The following is a 19,036-nucleotide window of genomic DNA, read 5'->3' as shown; positions in this document are numbered from 1 at the left end:
CTGACAACTCATGGGGCCCCTGGGCAATGGGGGATCATGGGGCCCCTGTGTCCTTGCCCAAACTCCTATGAAAAAGGTACCAGGGGCATCTCATGGGGCCCCCTACTGACCCCGGGCCCTCAGGCAGTGCCCGAGTTTCCAAATGGTCAGTTCGCCCCTGATGGTGACTAAACTGCCTGATGCCCCGATCAGCCACTAGAAGGAGCTCCTGCAAATCTGCGTTTTTCGATCACAAATCTTCGTCCAGTAAGCACAAAACAAAGCTTATTGTGCCAAAAAATAAATGCTTCGTAGTTTGTAAATGATATTTTCTCGTTCACGGGAGGTGATTTTAGATGAACGAGGGCGCATCTACAGGCTACAGAAGACGCCGGAGCGATCCGGGGAGAGGCCGGCACAGATGGCGCTGGCTGATAACAGGCTTTTAAGACGCATCAGCTACCCGCTTCTTTTTGGCGAGGACAATGTTGCTACAGCAACGGCCTGGACAGACGGGAGACAGCGGTGTGTGTGGGGGGGGGGAGCAGTTGGTGGGAGAGTGCCAGAGGCATATTAGGACACTGAGATGGGGGGTGTGCAGTGCTCTCAGGTACCAGCGACAGGTGTCACTTAACCCTTCAAAGGCTGCAGGTGATCGCAGTCTGAAATCGCTCGGGGGAGTAACTCCACTTGTTAACCCCTTCCAGACCGGACACTTTTACCCCCCTTCCAGACCGGACACTTCCCCCCCTTCCAGACTGGACACTTTTACCCCCCCCCTTCAAGACCGGACACTTTCCCCCCTTCCAGTCCGGACACTTTCCCCCCCTTCCAGTCCGGACACTTTCCCCCCCTTCCAGTCCGGACACTTTCCCCCCCCTTCCAGTCCGGACACTTTCCCCCCCTTCCAGTCCGGACACTTTCCCCCCCCTTCCAGTCCGGACACCTTCACCCCCTTCCAGTCCGGACATTTTCACCCCCCCTTCCAGTCCGGACACTTTCCCCCCCTTCCAGTCCGGACATTTCACCCCCCCTTCCAGTCCGGACACTTTCCCCCCCCTTCCAGTCCGGACACTTTCCCCCCCCTTCCAGTCCGGACACTTTCCCCCCCTTCCAGTCCGGACACTTTCCCCCCCCCTTCCAGTCCGGACACTTTCCCCCCCTTCCAGTCCGGACACTTTCCCCCCCCCTTCCAGTCCGGACACTTTCCCCCCCTTCCAGTCCGGACACTTTTCCCCCCCTTCCAGTCCGGACACTTTCCCCCCCTTCCAGGTCCGGACACTTTCACCCCCTTCCAGTCCGGACACCTTCACCCCTTCCAGTCCGGACACTCCCCCCCCCCCCCCCCCCCCCAAGGCCAATTTTCAGCTTTCAGCGCTATCACACTTTGAATGACAATTGCGCGGTCATGCAACACTGTACGCATATGAATTTTTTACCATTTTTTGAGACAGGTAAAGCTTTATTTTGTGGTATTTATTGGGATTTTTATTTTTTTTTTGCTATGTAAATAAAAAAGTCCACAAATTTGAAAAAAAAGTGTTTTTTTTAATAAAATTTTGCAAATAAATTATATTTCATCATAAATCTTGGCCAAAATTTATTCCGTTACCTTTTTAGTAAAAAAACAAAAAACAAATTAGTTTATAGCCAAAAATTATAATTTTTAAACATTTTTTTTTACATTTTTATTTTTTTTTTATATTATTATTATTTTTTTTTGCATACTGTCACCCTAGCATTGCGGTGTCACCATGGTGACGCTGTACTACTTGTGGGGGGTGATGATTTTTTTTTTTTTACACTGATTGCTTTTACACCCATATAGGATGTAAAAGCAATCATATCTCCTTCTCTCTGGCTGCATTCTTGCAGCCACTGAGAAATACTGTGTGAGCTGTGATTGGTCACAGCTTGTCACATGGTACAAGGCTGTTGTGAATGGCCCTGTACCATGTGATCTCTGTGATCATTCACAGATTTCACACGTAGTAAGCAATGATGTCACAAGTGACATCTTGATTACTACTTTGCATGTGATCACTGATTTGTCCAATCAGTGATCACATGATCGGGACCTCGCGCATGATCGGTGTTTCACTGTGTCCGGAGGACACAGCGGGCACTGGATCACGGTGCTGTGCGCTCCCAGGGAGCGTGCACAAGCAGGGTTGTGGGGAGGCCATTTATAAACGTCCACCCGCCCCTGCACTGCCACCCTCCAGCCGTTTATATACAAGGGCCGGTCGGGAAGTGGTTAAGAAAAACACCCCTCCCCCCGCCCCCTCTGGGTGATCTCTGTACATCTCAGGGATTGTAACAAACTTTGTTGCAGATCTCTTCCTTTTGTTATTGTGAAGAAATCTCTGTTTGTTTCTCTGTGTCCTGCGCAGAGGGAATGTGAATGGGAGCGACTATATAACGATCAATCAGCTGCTGCACCTGCAGGGTCCTAATGAGGAAAGTGGCAGGTCTGCATCCCTTCAGATGGGATTTTCCTTTGGGAGTATCTCACCAAATATGACATTTTTGTTGCAGGGGATGCCAAAATCTGACTTGTATCTTAGTGCAGACTTCTGGGAAAGTCACAGAGGCAGTAAATGACATTTCTGGGCGCGGTCCTTATACCATTGGTGTACAGAGCGCCTCCAGGCGGCCATATTGCATTTTACAGAAAATGACAGCGGCTGCACATTGAGAAGGAAAGGGAATTTTTAATAATCAATTATAATAAGACTTGTGTAGACACTGTATTTGCTATATTCATTTTTTATTATTTGCTCATTTTTTTCTTGGAGTTACCCTTGAAATAATCTTAACAATGTTTAATATAAAAAGGAGGAGGGGTTATGCAAAATCAAAATGCTTTGATGGCTGGTTACCAGTTTGGAGGCGTGGCCATTCCTAAACAGGTTGTATTTGCATAGGTAACACCCACATGCGATGCCTGAGCCACCATGATGGAAAGCACTGGAATTCAATGAATGAAAGGGGGCAGGGCTAGGGACAGCTAGGCTGGTTGGGGGGGAAATGGATAGATGATGCTGGATGTCCTCCAGCCAGGAAAGGAGGCGGAGCTCTATCTGACTGGCTGCAGCATCTAATGCACATTGTGAGAAGCTCCCAGTGTGCATTGACATCAGAGGAAGACATTCCAGTCCAGGGGAGGAGCCGGTACACCTGTGCAAGACTGAAGGGGAGGAGCCGGTACACCTGTGCAAGACTGAAGGGGAGGAGCCGGTACACCTGTGCAAGACTGGAGGGGAGGAGCCGGTACACCTGTGCAAGACTGAAGGGGAGGAGCCGGTACACCTGTGCAAGACTGAAGGGGAGGAGCCGGTACACCTGTGCAAGACTGAAGGGGAGTAGCTGGTAAACCTGTGCAAGACTGAAGGGGAGGAGCCGGTACACCTGTGCAAGACTGGAGGGAGGAGCTGGTACAGCTGTGAAAGACTGAAGGGAGGAGCCGTACACCTGTGCAAGATTGAAGGGGAGGAGCCAGTACACCTGTGCAAGACTGGAGGGGAGGAGCCTGTACACCTGTGCAAGATTGAAGGGGAGGACTCGGTACACCTTGCTGACTGGAGGGGAGGAGCCGGTACACCTGTGCAAGACTGAAGGGGAGGAGCTGGTACACCTGTGCAAGACTGAAGGGGAGGGGCCGGTACACCTGTGCAAGACTGAAGGGGAGGAGCTGGTACACCTGTGCAGAACTGGAGGGGAGGAGCCGGTACACCTGTGCAGAACTGGAGGGGAGGAGCCGGTTCACCTGTGCAAGACTGAAGGGGAGGAGCCGGTACACCTGTGCTAGACTGAAGTTGAGGAGCCAGTACACCTGTGCAAGACTGAAGGGGAGGAGCCGGTACACCTGTGCTAGACTGAAGGGGAGGAGCCGGTACACCTGTGCAAGACTGGAGGGGAGGAGCTGGTACAGCTGTGAAAGACTGAAGGGAGGAGCCGTACACCTGTGCAAGATTGAAGGGGAGGAGCCAGTACACCTGTGCAAGACTGGAGGGGAGGAGCCTGTACACCTGTGCAAGATTGAAGGGGAGGAGCCGGTACACCTGTGCATGACTGGAGGGGAGGAGCCGGTACACCTGTGCAAGATTGAAGGGGAGAGCCGGTACACCTGTGCAAGACTGAAGGGGAGGAGATGGTACACCTGTGCAAGATTGAAGGGGAGGAGCTGGAAAACTGTGGAAGACTGAAGGGGAGGAGCTGGAAAACTGTGGAAGACTGTGGGGAAGGCCGGAGGTCCCCCTTTAAGGGTGTTGGTAGCTGCCATATGTCAGAGTGGAGGCATTGGAGCTCGCTGTGGTGACAGCAGGGAGGGCTGCCTGACATTTTGCTGTCAGATAAAATCTACACTTTATTCAAAGAGCTGATTAAAAATTCATTGCGCCGAGCTCTGCGATAATTAGCAGGCAGCAACCTTGTTTGGTGTCTTTTGTAAAAGTTCAGAAACATTCCGGTCGGCGGATTGGCTTCTCCCCAATAACTGGCTTTATAATGTGCGTGGCGGCTTTGTACGGTCTGTAGACTCTTCCTGTGGGGGGCTCACAGTGGTCCTCCGCGCCCAACCAACAATAAAATCCCTTTATTAAAGAAAAGAAACATTTAATAGAAGATACTTCTTATACCCGACTGGCGGAGGATTATCACCTTTGTCTTTTTTCAGCCAGACTAACTACGTAACTTCCATCCAGTCTGTCTCGTCCATTCTAATAGGAAAGCCTAGCACTAGCTCTGCTCTCCGTAATGCTCCGTCATACTGACGTTCTAGAGGCAGGGCTACCCTAATAGCATCATGGGCCCCTGAGCAAAGTAATGCACTGGGGCCCCTACCAGCCTGCCCCAATTTATGCACCTACTCTCAAGAACTAATGTATAAATAGTTGATGGAATTAAACATATTTATTAGGACTTTCAAAATAATTGATTTTAACCTCTTCACGCCGGCCGCACACAAATCTTCGGTCTCCCGATGTCTGGGCCTAGATTCTGAGCGGCCGCACATTTGCTTTCAGGTAAGAAACAACATATGTGCTGAGAGCGCGCGCCCTACACGCTCCCAGCACGCATGTCCGGTACTCACGGAAAGGTCCTAGTCTCCTCTTTCCCGATCATGTGACCGCTGTGATGACGCGTCACGGCAGTCACATGATCCTAAACTCTGCCCCACCCGTCCCGCCTCCTGGCTTCTGAAACTCTTAAAGGGCTGGGAGGTGCCGGCGTGAAGGGGTCAAACAATAAGAACACACTTCATAATTCAAAGACTAATCAACACAAAGGGGGGGGTCAGGAGGGCACAGTACAGGGGGGGTCAGGAGGGCACAGTACAGGGGGGGGTCAGGAGGGCACAGTACAGGGGGGGGTCAGGAGGGCACAGTACAGGGGGGGGTCAGGAGGGCACAGTACAGGGGGGTCAGGAGGACACAGTACGGGGGGGGTCAGGAGGACACAGTACGGGGGGAGTCAGGAGGGCACAGTACGGGGGGAGTCAGGAGGGCACAGTACGGGGGGGGTCAGGAGGACACAGTACGGGGGGAGTCAGGAGGGCACAGTACAGGGGGGGGGGACAGGAGGGCACAGTACAGGGGGAGTCGGGAGGGCACAGTACAGGAGGGGTCGGGAGGGCACAGTACAGGGGGAAGTCGGGAGGGCACAGTACGGGGGGAGTCGGGAGGGCACAGTACAGGGGGGAGTCGGGAGGGCACAGTACAGGGGGGGTCAGGAGGGCACAGTACAGGGGGGGGTCAGGAGGGCACAGTACAGGGGGGAGTCAGGAGGGCACAGTACAGGGGGGGGGGTCAGGAGGGCACAGTACAGGGGAGTCAGGAGGGCACAGTACAGGGGAGTCAGGAGGACACAGTACAGCGGGAGTCAGGAGGGCACAGTACAGGGGGGGGGTCGGGAGGGCACAGTACAGGGGGGAGTCGGGAGGGCACAGTACGGGGGGGTCGGGAGGGCACAGTACAGGGGGTCGGGAGGGCACAGTACTGGGATCAGTCTGGAGAACAGCAGGCTCCACCCACTACAGGAGGAGGTGGACACAAGATCAGTCACCCTACACAAGGAGGGACAGCAGAGCTGTAGGAGGGGCCCAGCAGGCTCCACCCACTACAGAAAACTACAGGAGGGGGCGGAGATAAGACCAGCCACCTGCACAAAGAGAGAGAGCAGAGCTGTGGGAGGGGCCCAACAGGACCCACCCACTACAGGCTGCCAGGAGACTCACACGGGGATTAGTGCACAGATCTGGAAGAGATACATGAAGCCCACGTGACCAATAGATTTAGATGATAGTCGCTCACCCATGGCAATTCCATGGCACTTGGTGTCCAGAAGGTAGGACTGCCTGCTTGCTTCATGGTTGCCTTTGTCTAACTGACTCACCATATGGTCCATTTCATGCTAGGAGAGAGCAGCCCCCCCCCACACACACACATACAATAGTTGTATCCGGTAGGCAGATCCTGGAACTCATATGAAGATATCTCCCCCACCTATGGTCCCCAACCTGAAGATCTTGCAGTGGGCTGACCTTCTGGCCTGGAGGACAGGTTGTTATTAAATTTCAAATTCAAATAATAAAATATATTAAATAAAAAATGAGAATCAGAAATGTAGAACACCGAAACCTCAGGTACCGTCTCCTGTGACTGGATGGCCCAGAGCACTCAATGCCCCTTTGAAGCGCCGTACCTCGATCCCGCGTGTTGGCGGAGCACATAGCAGGCATTGTTCTGGCTCTGCAGAGAGATCGCTGGTTGGGTCAGGAGGAGAAGGACGCCATTGTCTGTCCCACCTGCACCGTCATTCCGGCACACATTGTCTGGCCTGGCACCGTTTCTGGAATAATTCCTTTTATCTGATTTGGGGGAATTTGCCGAGTCTGTAGGCCGGGGACCATCTGTTCCCGGATTTTTCTCCTGACATGTTCTTCTCTACTGGCAGTTCATAGACAGAAGGAACAGGCTGACTTTTATTCGATCCAGCGAACACTTGTGCTGAAATATGTGACATAAGCTGAACTCTACCAATGTGGGGGTTATTATTTTATAAATTCATTTCATGTGTTTTTGGATTCAGCTAAAATAAATTCCAGAATTAGACTTGGTTCGGGGGAGTCCCTGTCATTCCTTGTAGATCAGGGATGGATGGAGAAGGTAGGTGGCTTTGTCCTTGAAGAGAGGGTGGTTACAGAGAACGGGTGTAATCAGGTCTTCGGTCCTTTTTATTTTTCAAACATTCTTTAATTACTTAAGATTAAGGGACTGAGGAGGGGGGAGGAAACCTCAAAGCCCAAAATGTACGATGGACTCATATTCACTAAAGCAGGTAAAGAGAGACCAATGGAACCACCAATGGCGGAACCTTTCTTCCTTGCCACGAAGTACGGCCATGATACCTTTCCATAGAATGAATGTTCCTCAGTTCTACTCAACCCCATGAAGAGATGGAGGGTTCTCCTGTTTCCAGAGTGATGGCAGGCAAGCCCGAGCTTAACAAATGCACCAGTAGAGAGTTTTTACATCGTTTTCTCGAGAGATCAGAGTGGAGCAGTAGGATCTGGCTTGGTCCTCTCCCAGGTCAAAGTCCTTCAAACATTAATAGTCACCCTAACTTGTGACCAATAGTTGGCCAGATTTCTACAGGACCAGAAAACGTGGAGGAGCGTGCCCTCTTCCTCCAAATATTCGTTGCCTCCGGGCAGATTTGCTGTAGCAGGACTGGGACCTTCTACCAACGGGTGAGCAGTTTGTAGCCTAATTTTTGATACTTGCTCACAGTTGAAGAGCGGTGAGATGTGATCCCTTTGTTCAGCCGAGAACTCTCTGCCCAAGTCTCTCCATTTAAATAAATACTGTGATACGAAGGAATCGGTGGGTCCGCATTTCTCTGTGCGGGGGGTGCGGCTGCAAGGATTTTCCCACGGATCTGCATTTCTCTGTGCGGGGGGTGCGGCTGCAAGGATTTTCACGCAGGTCCGCATTTCTCTGCGCGGGGGGTGCGGCTGCAAGGATTTTCCTGTGGGTCTGCATTTCTCTGTGTGGGGGGTGCGGCTGCAAGGATTTTCGTGCGGATCTGCATTTCTCTGTGTGGGGGGTGCGGCTGCAAGGATTTTCCCTCAGGTCCGCATTTCTCTGTGCGGGGGGTGCGGCTGCAAGGATTTTCCCACGGATCTGCATTTCTCTGTGCGGGGGGTGCAGCTGCAAGGATTTTCCCGCAGGTCCGCATTTCTCTGTGCGGGGGGTGCGGCTGCAAGGATTTTCCCGTGGGTCAACATTTCTCTGTTCGGGGGTGTGGCTGCAAGGATTTTCCCGTGGATCCGCATTTCTCTGTGCGGGGGGTGCGGCTGCAAGGATTTTCCCGCGGATCCGCATTTCTCTGTGCGGGGAGTGCAGTTGCAAGGATTGTCACGCGGATCCACATTTATTTGTGAGGGGGGTGTGGCTGCAAGGATTTTCCCAGGGGTCTGCATTTCTCTGTGCGGGGGGTGCCGCTGCAAGGATTTTCCCAGGGGTCCGCATTTCTCTGTGCGGGGAGTGCGGTTGCAAGGATTTTCCCACGGGTCCGCATTTATTTGTGAGGGGGGTGTGGCTGCAAGGATTTTCCCAGGGGTCCGCATTTCTCTGTGTGGGGGGTGTGGCTGCAAGGATTTTCCCTCAGGTCCGCATTTCTCTGTGCGGGGAGTGCGGTTGCAAGGATTTTCACACGGGTCCGCATTTATTTGTGAGGGGGGTGTGGCTGCAAGGATTTTCCCAGGGGTCCGCATTTCTCTGTGCGGGGGGTGCGGCTGCAAGGATTTTCCCGCGGGTCCGCATTTCTCTGTGCGGGGGGTGCGGCTGCAAGGATTTTCCCGCGGGTCCGCATTTCTCTGTGCGGGGGGTGCGGCTGCAAGGATTTTCCCACGGATCTGCATTTCTCTGTGCGGGGGGTGCGGCTGCAATGATTTTCCCGTGGGTCAACATTTCTCTGTTTGGGGGGTGCGGCTGCAAGGATTTTTGCGCGGATCCACATTTCTCTGTGTGGGGGGTGCGGCTGCAAGGATTTTCCCGCGGATCCGCATTTCTCTGTGCGGGGAGTGCGGTTGCAAGGATTTTCCCGCGGGTCCGCATTTATTTGTGAGGGGGGTGTGGCTGCAAGGATTTTCCCACGGGTCCGCATTTATTTGTGAGGGGGGTGTGGCTGCAAGGATTTTCCCAGGGGTCCGCATTTCTCTGTGCGGGGGGTGCCGCTGCAAGGATTTTCCCACGGATCTGCATTTCTCTGTGCGGGGGGTGCAGCTGCAAGGATTTTCCCGCAGGTCCGCATTTCTCTGTGCGGGGGGTGCGGCTGCAAGGATTTTCCCGCGGATCCACATTTCTCTGTGTGGGGGGTGTGGCTGCAAGGATTTTCCCGTGGATCTGCATTTCTCTGTGCGGGGGGTGCGGCTGCAAGGATTTTTCGTGCGGATCCGCATTTCTCTGTGCGGGGGGTGCGGCTGCAAGGATTTTCCCGCGGATCCGCATTTCTCTGTGCGGGGAGTGCGGTTGCAAGGATTGTCACGCGGATCCACATTTATTTTTGAGGGGGGTGTGGCTGCAAGGATTTTCCCACGGGTCTGCATTTCTCTGTGCGGGGGGTGCCGCTGCAAGGATTTTCCCTCAGGTCCGCATTTCTCTGTGCGGGGAGTGCGGTTGCAAGGATTTTCCCACGGGTCCGCATTTATTTGTGAGGGGGGTGTGGCTGCAAGGATTTTCCCACGGGTCCGCATTTCTCTGTGCGGGGAGTGCGGTTGCAAGGATTTTCCCGCGGATCCGCATTTCTCTGTGCGGGGAGTGCGGTTGCAAGGATTTTCCCGCGGGTCCGCATTTCTCTGTGCGGAGGGTGCGGCTGCAAGGATTTTCACGCGGATCCTCATTTCTCTGTGTGGGGGGTGCGGCTGCAAGGATTTTCCCGCGGGTCCGAATTTCTCTGTGCGGGGGGTGCGGTTGCAAGGATTTTCCCGCAGGTCCGCATTTCTCTGTGTGGGGGGTGCGGCTGCAAGGATTTTCCCGCGGGTCCGCATTTCTTTGTGCGGGGGGTGCGGCTGCAAGGATTTTCCCAGGGGTCCGCATTTCTCTGTGCGGGGGGTGCGGCTGCAAGGATTTTCACGCGGATCCTCATTTCTCTGTGTGGGGGGTGCGGCTGCAAGGCTTTTCACGCGGATCCACATTGCGCTGTGCGGGGGGTGCCGCTGCAAGGATTGTCGCGCGGATCCGCTTTTCTCTGTGTGGGGGGTGCGGCTGCAAGGATTTTTGCGCGGATCCACATTTCTCTGTGTGGGGGGTGCGGCTGCAAGGATTGTCGCGCGGATCCGCTTTTCTCTGTGCGGGGGGTGCGGCTGCAAGGATTTTTGCGCGGATCCACATTTCTCTGTGCGGGGGGTGCGGTTGCAAGGATTTTCCCACGGGTCCGCATTTATTTGTGAGGGGGGTGTGGCTGCAAAGATTTTCCCACGGGTCCGCATTTCTCTGTGCGGGGGGTGCCGCTGCAAGGATTTTCCCGCAGGTCCGCATTTCTCTGTGCGGGGGGTGCGGCTGCAAGGATTTTCCCGCGGGTCCACATTTCTCTGTGTGGGGGGTGCAGCTGCAAGGATTTTCACGCGGATCCTCATTTCTCTGTGCGGGGGGTGCGGCTGCAAGGATTTTCCTGCGGGTCCGCATTTCTCTGTGCGGGGGGTGCGGCTGCAAGGATTTTCCTGCGGGTCCGCATTTCTCTGTGCGGGGGGTGCGGCTGCAAGGATTTTCCCGCGGATCCGCATTTCTTTGTGTGGGGGGTGCGGCTGCAAGGATTTTCCCGCAGATCCACGGCGGCACCACCCGCACAGATGTGAACCGAGGGTTACCATTGGCTCTTATTAGATACATTGGACTGAATGGCATTTTCAAAAATGTGTTTTCATTTTTCCCCCCAGATGGTGGTTTTAATGGATCCCATGGAAGACCCGGATGACATCTTGAGAGCAAACCGTTCCCGGGAGAAGTCCTATATGTTCGATGTCACCTTTGATTACACCGCTACCCAGGTATGACATTCCCAGCGATTTCCTCCAGTCCGACCCATCAAACCCTTTCCAGGCCTGCAGCATGTTAGTATTAACCACTTCCCATCCGGCCGGACGGTGGCAGTTGACGTTCATAAATGGCGCCCGCCATTTTGGATTGTGTGTGCTCCCTGGGAGCGTGCGGCACCGCGATCTGTCTTCTGGACACAGTGGAACACCGATCGTCATACAGGACCTCTTTGTGAGGTTCCGATCATGTGATCAGTGATTGGCCAATCAGTGATCACATGAATAGTAGTAAGCAAGATGTCACTTCTGACATCATTGCTTACTATGTGTGAAATCTGTGAATGATCACAGAGATCACATGGTACAGGGCTATTCACAACAGCCTTGTACCATGTGATAAGCTGTGACCAATCACAGCTCTCACAGTATTTCTCAATGGCTGCAAGAATGCAGCCAGAGAGAAGGAGAAAGTATTGATTTTACAGCCTTTATGGGTGTAAAAGCAATCAGTGTAAAAAAAACAAAACAAAACTTCATCACCCCCCACAAGTAGTACAGGGTTACCATGGTGACACTACTGCTAGGGTGACGGTATTTTTTTTAAATTATAATTTTTGGTTATAAACTAATTTGGGTTTTTTACTAAAAAGATAACTGAATACATTTTGGCCTGCGCAGGAAGGGGGGGAAGTGTCTGGACTGGAAGGGGGGGAAGTGTCCGGACTGGAAGGGGGGGAAGTGTCCGGACTGGAAGGGGGTGAAAGTGTCCGGACTGGAAGGGGGGGAAGTGTCCGGACTGGAAGGGGGGGGAAAGTGTCCGGACTGGAAGGGGGGGGAAAGTGTCCGGACTGGAAGGGGGGGAAAGTGTCCGGACTGGAAGGGGGGGAAAGTGTCCGGACTGGAAGGGGGGGAAAGTGTCCGGACTGGAAGGGGGGGAAAGTGTCCGGACTGGAAGGGGGGGAAAGTGTCCGGACTGGAAGGGGGGGGAAAGTGTCCGGACTGGAAGGGGGGGAAGTGTCCGGACTGGAAGGGGGGGGAAGTGTCCGGACTGGAAGGGGGGGAAAGTGTCCGGACTGGAAGGGGGGGGAAAGTGTCCGGACTGGAAGGGGGGGAAGTGTCCGGACTGGAAGGGGGTGAAAGTGTCCGGACTGGAAGGGGGTGAAAGTGTCCGGACTGGAAGGGGGGGAAAGTGTCCGGACTGGAAGGGGGTGAAAGTGTCCGGACTGGAAGGGGGGGAAAGTGTCCGGACTGGAAGGGGGGGAAAGTGTCCGGACTGGAAGGGGGGGAAAGTGTCCGGACTGGAAGAGGGGAAGCGTCCGGACTGGAAGGGGGGGAAAGTGTCCGGACTGGAAGGGGGGAAAGCGTCTGGACTGGAAGGGGGGGAAGCGTCCGGACTGGAAGGGGGGGTAAGTGTCCGGACTGGAAGGGGGTTGAAAGTGTCCGGACTGGAATGGGGGGAAAGTGTCCGGACTGGAAGGGGGTGAAAGTGTCCGGACGGGAAGGGGGGGGGGAGTGTCCGGACTGGAAGGGGGGAAAGTGTCCGGACTGGAAGGGGGTGAAAGTGTCCGGACGGGAAGGGGGGGGGGGAGTGTCTGGACGGGAAGGGGGTGAAAGTGTCCGGACTGGAAGGGGGGGAAAGTGTCCGGACGGGAAGGGGGTGAAAGTGTCCGGACGGGAAGGGGGGGGGAAGTGTCCGGACTGGAAGGGGGGGAAGCGTCCGGACTGGAAGGGGGGGGGTAAGTGTCTGGACTGGAAGGGGGTGAAAGTGTCCGGACTGGAATGGGGGGAAAGTGTCCGGACTGGAAGGGGGTGAAAGTGTCCGGACGGGAAGGGGGGGGGGAGTGTCTGGACGGGAAGGGGGTGAAAGTGTCCGGACTGGAAGGGGGGGAAAGTGTCCGGACGGGAAGGGGGTGAAAGTGTCCGGACGGGAAGGGGGTGAAAGTGTCCGGACTGGAAGGGGGGGAAAGTGTCCGGACGGGAAGGGGGTGAAAGTGTCCGGACGGGAAGGGGGTGAAAGTGTCCGGACGGGAAGGGGGTGAAAGTGTCCGGACTGGAAGGGGGTGAAAGTGTCCGGACTGGAAGGGGGGGAAAGTGTCCGGACTGGAAGGGGGGGGGTAAGTGTCTGGACTGGAAGGGGGGGGAAGTGTCCGGACTGGAAGGGGGGGGAAGTGTCCGGACTGGAAGGGGGGGGAAGTGTCCGGATGTCAGATAAAACCCCCCCAGCGGCCCGGCCTGGGCATCGGACGATATACATTGCGTATCCCTGGGATGGATGTTCCGGTAATTCTCTGGATTGTCTTTCAGTCGCTGCATTAAAGTTGCAGAAATTCTGATAAGTGCCGGCGTGGGGGCCGGAGGGTCCGCATAGGTGGGGGGCAAAGTCTTGGCAACAACAACCAAACCTGAAGTTCTCGTTCTTCGATGTCGAATCCTACAAAAGTCGGCCTCTCGCTGTGTCATCGCTTTGGGTTCTGGATACACAGAGGCTGGTGGGTGACATTCCGGGGGGGGCATAGAGAAGGGCCAGGATTTGTAGGATTTGATTTTGTAGGACGAGGACTTTGAGTTGTATCTGGTGGAGCCAATTGTGAGGACTGACAGACGGGCAGGAAAAGGCGGACGAACGTCCCGCAGCTTTACCTGCGCCTGGATATCCGTTTGTTGCTCGATACGCCTCAGGTGACAACGAATTATCTGTGCGTGTGCGTCCAGCATTCACACAGCCCTCACAGAGAAGACCCACACTTTGTTATCCTCAGCGCCATCTAGTGGCCACGACGTGGTCTTTACCTGATTGGGTTATTTCAGGACAATACCACCTGATGGCCACTAGATGGCGCTGACGGTCATAGGAAATACCCATTAGGGGAATTCTGGGGATTATTCGTCAAGGCGAATGCTTGAGACTTGAATTTATTTATTTTTTTCCTAAACCGACCCCACCCCCCCGTGTCTCGGATCGCACAGGCAGCGGCAGACGCGCCAATTCGTGAGCACGCTAGACTGGCCGAAGCTGATCTCTGATTGGCTGGTAGATGTTACAGCGCAGGGCTGTTTTTTCGGCGATGTCATTACCGTTTTTTCGCGGACATTTCAATTAATGGAGATGACTGAGCGGCAGCGGCGAGGCCCAGAGCGATGTTTGTCGCACAATGCGGCTCCATAGTGCCGGGGGCTCAGGTGGCGCATCCAGAGAGAGTAAACATTAGCCGCGTATGTTTTCAGGAACGGTTCCTCAGATGCGCCGTCCCCGGTGACACCGTAATTATACTTCAGCTCATCCCCCGCTCGGGTCATTAGGATTCATTATGTATGGATGTGGATGGAAATGTGACAATAATCAGCAAAGAGCGTTCGCTGCAAACCATCGAATCTTCTGTTGTCATCGCTGAACGTTTTAAAGCCCAACTCCATCCAAGTGTTAGAAATCTGTTCAGGTTTTATCCTGAGATTTCCCCTGACTTCCAGCCAGCACAGGAAGTGACAGGTGATCCCTCCAACGGGGACACCGATTCAGCATGAACACATTTTAGAAGAGTGCAGAGAACGCTGAGATGTCTTTTTATTGCTGTCCACAGCATTCTGCTCCGCCTCCTTATTTCTTGTGTGGGTGTCACAGGGACAGGAAGTGAGGAGAAACTTCACACAATGGGGTCAGAGACTAAAAAACTAAGGCCTGAAAAATGTTAAATCTGACCTCTGACCTCCCCTTCAGTCTTGCACAGGTGTACAGGCTCCTCCCCTTCAGTCTTGCACAGTGTACCGGCTCCTCCCCTTCAGTCTGGCAGAGGTGTACCGGCTCCTCCCCTTCAGTTTTGCACAGGTGTACAGGGTATAGAGGGGTATTCTTCTCATTGACCACCACCATATGGGGGCATTCTTCTCAATGACCACCACTATGAGGGGCATTCTTCTACATGACCACCACCATAGGGGGGCATTCTTCTACATGACCACCACCATAGGGGGCATTCTTCTCAATGACCACCACCATAGGGGAGCATTCTTCTCAATGACCACCACCATAGGGGAGCATTCTTCTCAATGACCACCACTATAGGGGGCATTCTTCTCAATGACCAACACCATAGGGGGGCATTCTTCTTGATCACCACCATAAGGAGGGCATTCTTCTCAATGACCACCACCATAGGGGAGCATTCTTCTCAATGACCACCACCATAGGGGGCATTCTTCTCAATGACCACCACCATAGGGGAGCATTCTTCTCAATAATCACCACCATAGGGGGGCATTCTTCTCAATGACCACCACCATAGGGGGGCATTCTTCTCAATGACCACCACCATAGGGGAGCATTCTTCTCAATGACCAACACCATAGGGGGGCATTCTTCTCAATGACCACCACCATAGGGGGGCATTCTTCTCAATGACCACCACCATAGGGGGGCATTCTTCTCAATGACCACCACCATAGGGGGGCATTCTTCTCAATGACCACCACCATAGGGGAGCATTCTTCTCAATGATCACAACCATAAGGGGAATTTTCTCAATGACCACCACCATAGGGGGGCATTCTTCTCAATGACCACAACCATAAGGGGGAATTCTTCTCAATGACCACCACTATAGGGGCATTCTTTCTCAATGACCAACACCATAGGGGGCATTCTTCTTGATCACCACCATAAGGAGGGCATTCTTCTCAATGACCACCACCATAGGGGGCATTCTTCTCAATGACCACCACCATAGGGGAGCATTCTTCTCAATGACCACCACCATAGGGGGGCATTCTTCTCAATGACCACCACCATAGGGGGGCATTCTTCTCAATGACCACCACCATAGGGGGGCATTCTTCTCAATGACCACCACCATAGGGGAGCATTCTTCTCAATGACCACCACCATAGGGGGGCATTCTTCTCAATGACCACCACCATAGGGGGGCATTCTTCTCAATGATCACCACCATAGGGGAGCATTCTTCTCATGACCACCGCCATAGGGGGGCATTCTTCTCAATGACCACCACTATAAGGGGGCATTCTTCTCAATGACCACCACCATAGGGGGGTATTCTTCTCAATGACCACCACCATAGGGGGGCATTCTTCTCAATGACCACCACTATAAGGGGGCATTCTTCTCAATGACCACCACCATAGGGGGGCATTCTTCTCAATGACCACCACCATAGGGGGGCATTCTTCTCAATGACCACCACTATAAGGGGCATTCTTCTCAATGACCACCACCATAGGGGGTATTCTTCTCAATGACCACCACCATAGGGGGGCATTCTTCTACATGACCTTTGATGAATATACCAGGAATTCCCTGAGGCCTGACAACTGTTTTCGGGGTTCCTCCAATGTGAATAGGTTGAGAACGGCTGACCTTCTCGGGTGGACAGCTCACAGCCCCTGAAACGCGTTGGATTTGATTACAATTCATCTTTGAAATAAACTTCTGAACTTGAACTCCGCAGTGCAGAGCTTCGGTTCGAGATTCACTCATCTGTGAAGGGCAGCAGATACTTTCCGAATAGTTTCCTCATTGAGCTGTCAGGGGTTCAGGTGTGCGGCAGGAAACTCTTGATTTACTCCCTGCCCTGTATGAAGTCTTTCATCAACGTCGGCCATTCACCTTCCTCCCTCCCGCGTTGGTCATTGTCCTGGTTCCTTCTCTTGTACTGACTCGCCCTGTTCCTCCTCATTCCTGGCCGCTCTTACGTCTCCCTTTTCTCTTCCTCGCGCTTTGCTTCCTTCTCTGCTGTACTTTTACTCTCTCGCACTCTCTCCCCCTCGCCTGCCGAGAAATCTTTTCCTTTAATGGAGGAGAAAGGGGAGCGAGGAAACCCAAGTCCTCCTCCAGATAGAGTTACCTCCTTGGTGGGATCGGGTTGCTTCTTTGTGAAGTGGTTTGCGTTACCTGGAGCCTTTCCACCTCCTGCAATGTTTGCTCTTGAGTCTTGCTGTATGGGGGTGACACCACCCCTCCCCCCATGTAAATTATAAGGGGATTAGGAGTTAAAGTGGGCCTATCATCAGATATAGTGAATATTCACTAATGTGTCATTTTAACCCCTCCAGATGTTTATTACCTCTCACAGAGATCACAGGAGTCCCCCTGACAATCTGCCCAGAAGGACAGTGCCATCTTTGTTCAGGCATCATCCAGGGTCACATCTACTTCCTGGGCTGAGTATTCAGCTTAGAGATGACCGAATCATGCAAATCCTGGTGCCTCTGCCGTTCTAGGCTGTGTTCACAAATGTCTGACACAGATCAGCCCCTACTGCCGCCTCTCACCTTCTGACTTACAATGTACGTTCTGATCACTGGGGGAGGGGAGACTGAGGAAATGCCTCCTCCTCCTTCTACAAAGTTACAATGTACAGTCTGATCACTGGGGGAGGGGAGACTGAGGAAATGCCTCCTCCTCCTTCTACAAAGTTACAATGTACAGTCTGACCACGGGGGGAGGGGAGACTGAGGAAATGCCTCCTCCTCCTTCTACAAAGTTACAATGTACAGTCTGACCACGGTGGGAGGGGAGACTGCGGAAATGCCTCCTCCTCCTTCTACAAAGTTACAATGTACAGTCTGATCACTGGGGGAGGAGACTGAAGAAATGCCTCCTCCTCATTCTACACAGTTACAATGTACAGTCTGATCACTGGGGGAGGAGACTGAGGAAATGCCTCCTCCTTCTTCTACAAAGTTACAATGTACAGTCTGATCACTGGGGGGGACTGAGGAAATGACACTTTCTGTAGTAGAGGACAGTACCCCCCAGTGTGTCCCGTATGTCCTGTATACATATCTCAAGCCTGTCTAGGACTGTATAAGGTGATGGGGCCCCGCGGTCTATGAATCCCAGGATCTCGGTCCCCTCCTGTATATGAATGGACATTTCTCCGTGACATTGTATCTGCATTACCCATAAGGACCAATTGCTGCAGCAACTCACTGACCTTCCTCTCTTCTGATTGGCAGGAGACGGTGTACCGGCTGACAACCAAGGGTCTGATAGAGGGCGTCATCTCGGGGTATAATGCCACAGTATTCGCCTACGGCCCCACCGGTGAGTCGCACTCCTGTCTGCCGGAGTGACCAGGAAAGGTTCTCTTTTTTGCTTTTCTTTGATCTTTGAGTATTATGTAGGAGTTTGGAAATGGTCCATGGAGGGGCCGGGCCCAGGGGTAGGCAAACCAGGTGGCTGCCATGGGCACATCAGCAGGAGGGGCACCCTATGTTGCTGAAGAAGGTCACTGCTCATGGGGGGAGGGGCACTTTGGCCTTTTTGCCTCGGGTGCTAAATGACCTCGCCCCAACTGTCACTCAGCATCTCAGAACAGCATTGTGCAGTGCTACCCACCCAAGCTCCCCCCTCCCCCCCCCCCATCTATCCTATATCTGGGACCTCAATGAACATCAGCAAGCGGCAGCAGAACTGCTTCAAAGGGGCACCAGGACCAGAACAAGGACTGCTCCAGATTCCAGATTATTTATGTTCTCCCCAGCCGCCTACTGAGGACTCCTCCCCAGGGTTTGGCTGCAGCACAATAAATATTCAAGCTGCCCCTTTGACTCTCCCAGACCCTCTATGTTCCAGAAGCCTCTAGAAGGCAGGGGGGGGGGGCAGTCAAACCTGCAACCAGTGAGATCCAGAGCAGACCAAAGTAATCAACATCCAATGATTACAGATGAGCACAAAATAACTACATTCACCCATCATCCTAGCAGCCTCCCTAGGAGGGTATAGAAAGTGATGGAAGTGAACGGGATTCATACAGAGGGAGGGGCTTAGCTTGTAGGCGGTGCCTAAAGAATATAAAATCCAAGGAGCACCAATGTCATATATTGCAGCTTACTAGTCCTTAGATGTGGTGGCTGCATTAGTTTTCTTTCTTTTTCCAGGTTTTATTGGTGATCCTGACAGCAAGAAGTTTCTGTCCTAGGGTGACAACGCTTACTTGCCATACTGTAAGGAGGAGCAGTGTTGTCACCATAGGAAGGGAAGCAGTGTTGGGCTGAATGTTC

General features: G+C 53.3%; 1 protein-coding gene across 1 annotated transcript in view; it reads left to right on the top strand.

Annotated features, from left to right (window-relative positions):
- The window catches only part of LOC149434240 (kinesin-like protein KIF19), a 91,112-nt gene that overhangs the window by 25,989 nt on the left and 46,087 nt on the right, over positions 1-19,036 (top strand). The window contains exons 3-4 of the mRNA XM_089663898.1: positions 10,922-11,032; positions 17,990-18,077. Of these exons, the coding sequence (XP_089520024.1) occupies positions 10,922-11,032; positions 17,990-18,077 (199 nt within the window). The remainder of the gene's footprint in view (positions 1-10,921; positions 11,033-17,989; positions 18,078-19,036) is intronic.

Source organism: Staurois parvus, unplaced genomic scaffold, assembly GCF_062004578.1.
Source record: "Staurois parvus isolate SC_StPar_1 unplaced genomic scaffold, SC_StPar_1.0 ptg001797l, whole genome shotgun sequence".
In the NCBI taxonomy this organism is placed as follows: Eukaryota; Metazoa; Chordata; class Amphibia; order Anura; family Ranidae; genus Staurois; species Staurois parvus.
The sequence above is the reverse complement of the archived record's forward strand: the minus strand, read 5'-3'. Positions and strand labels throughout refer to the sequence as shown.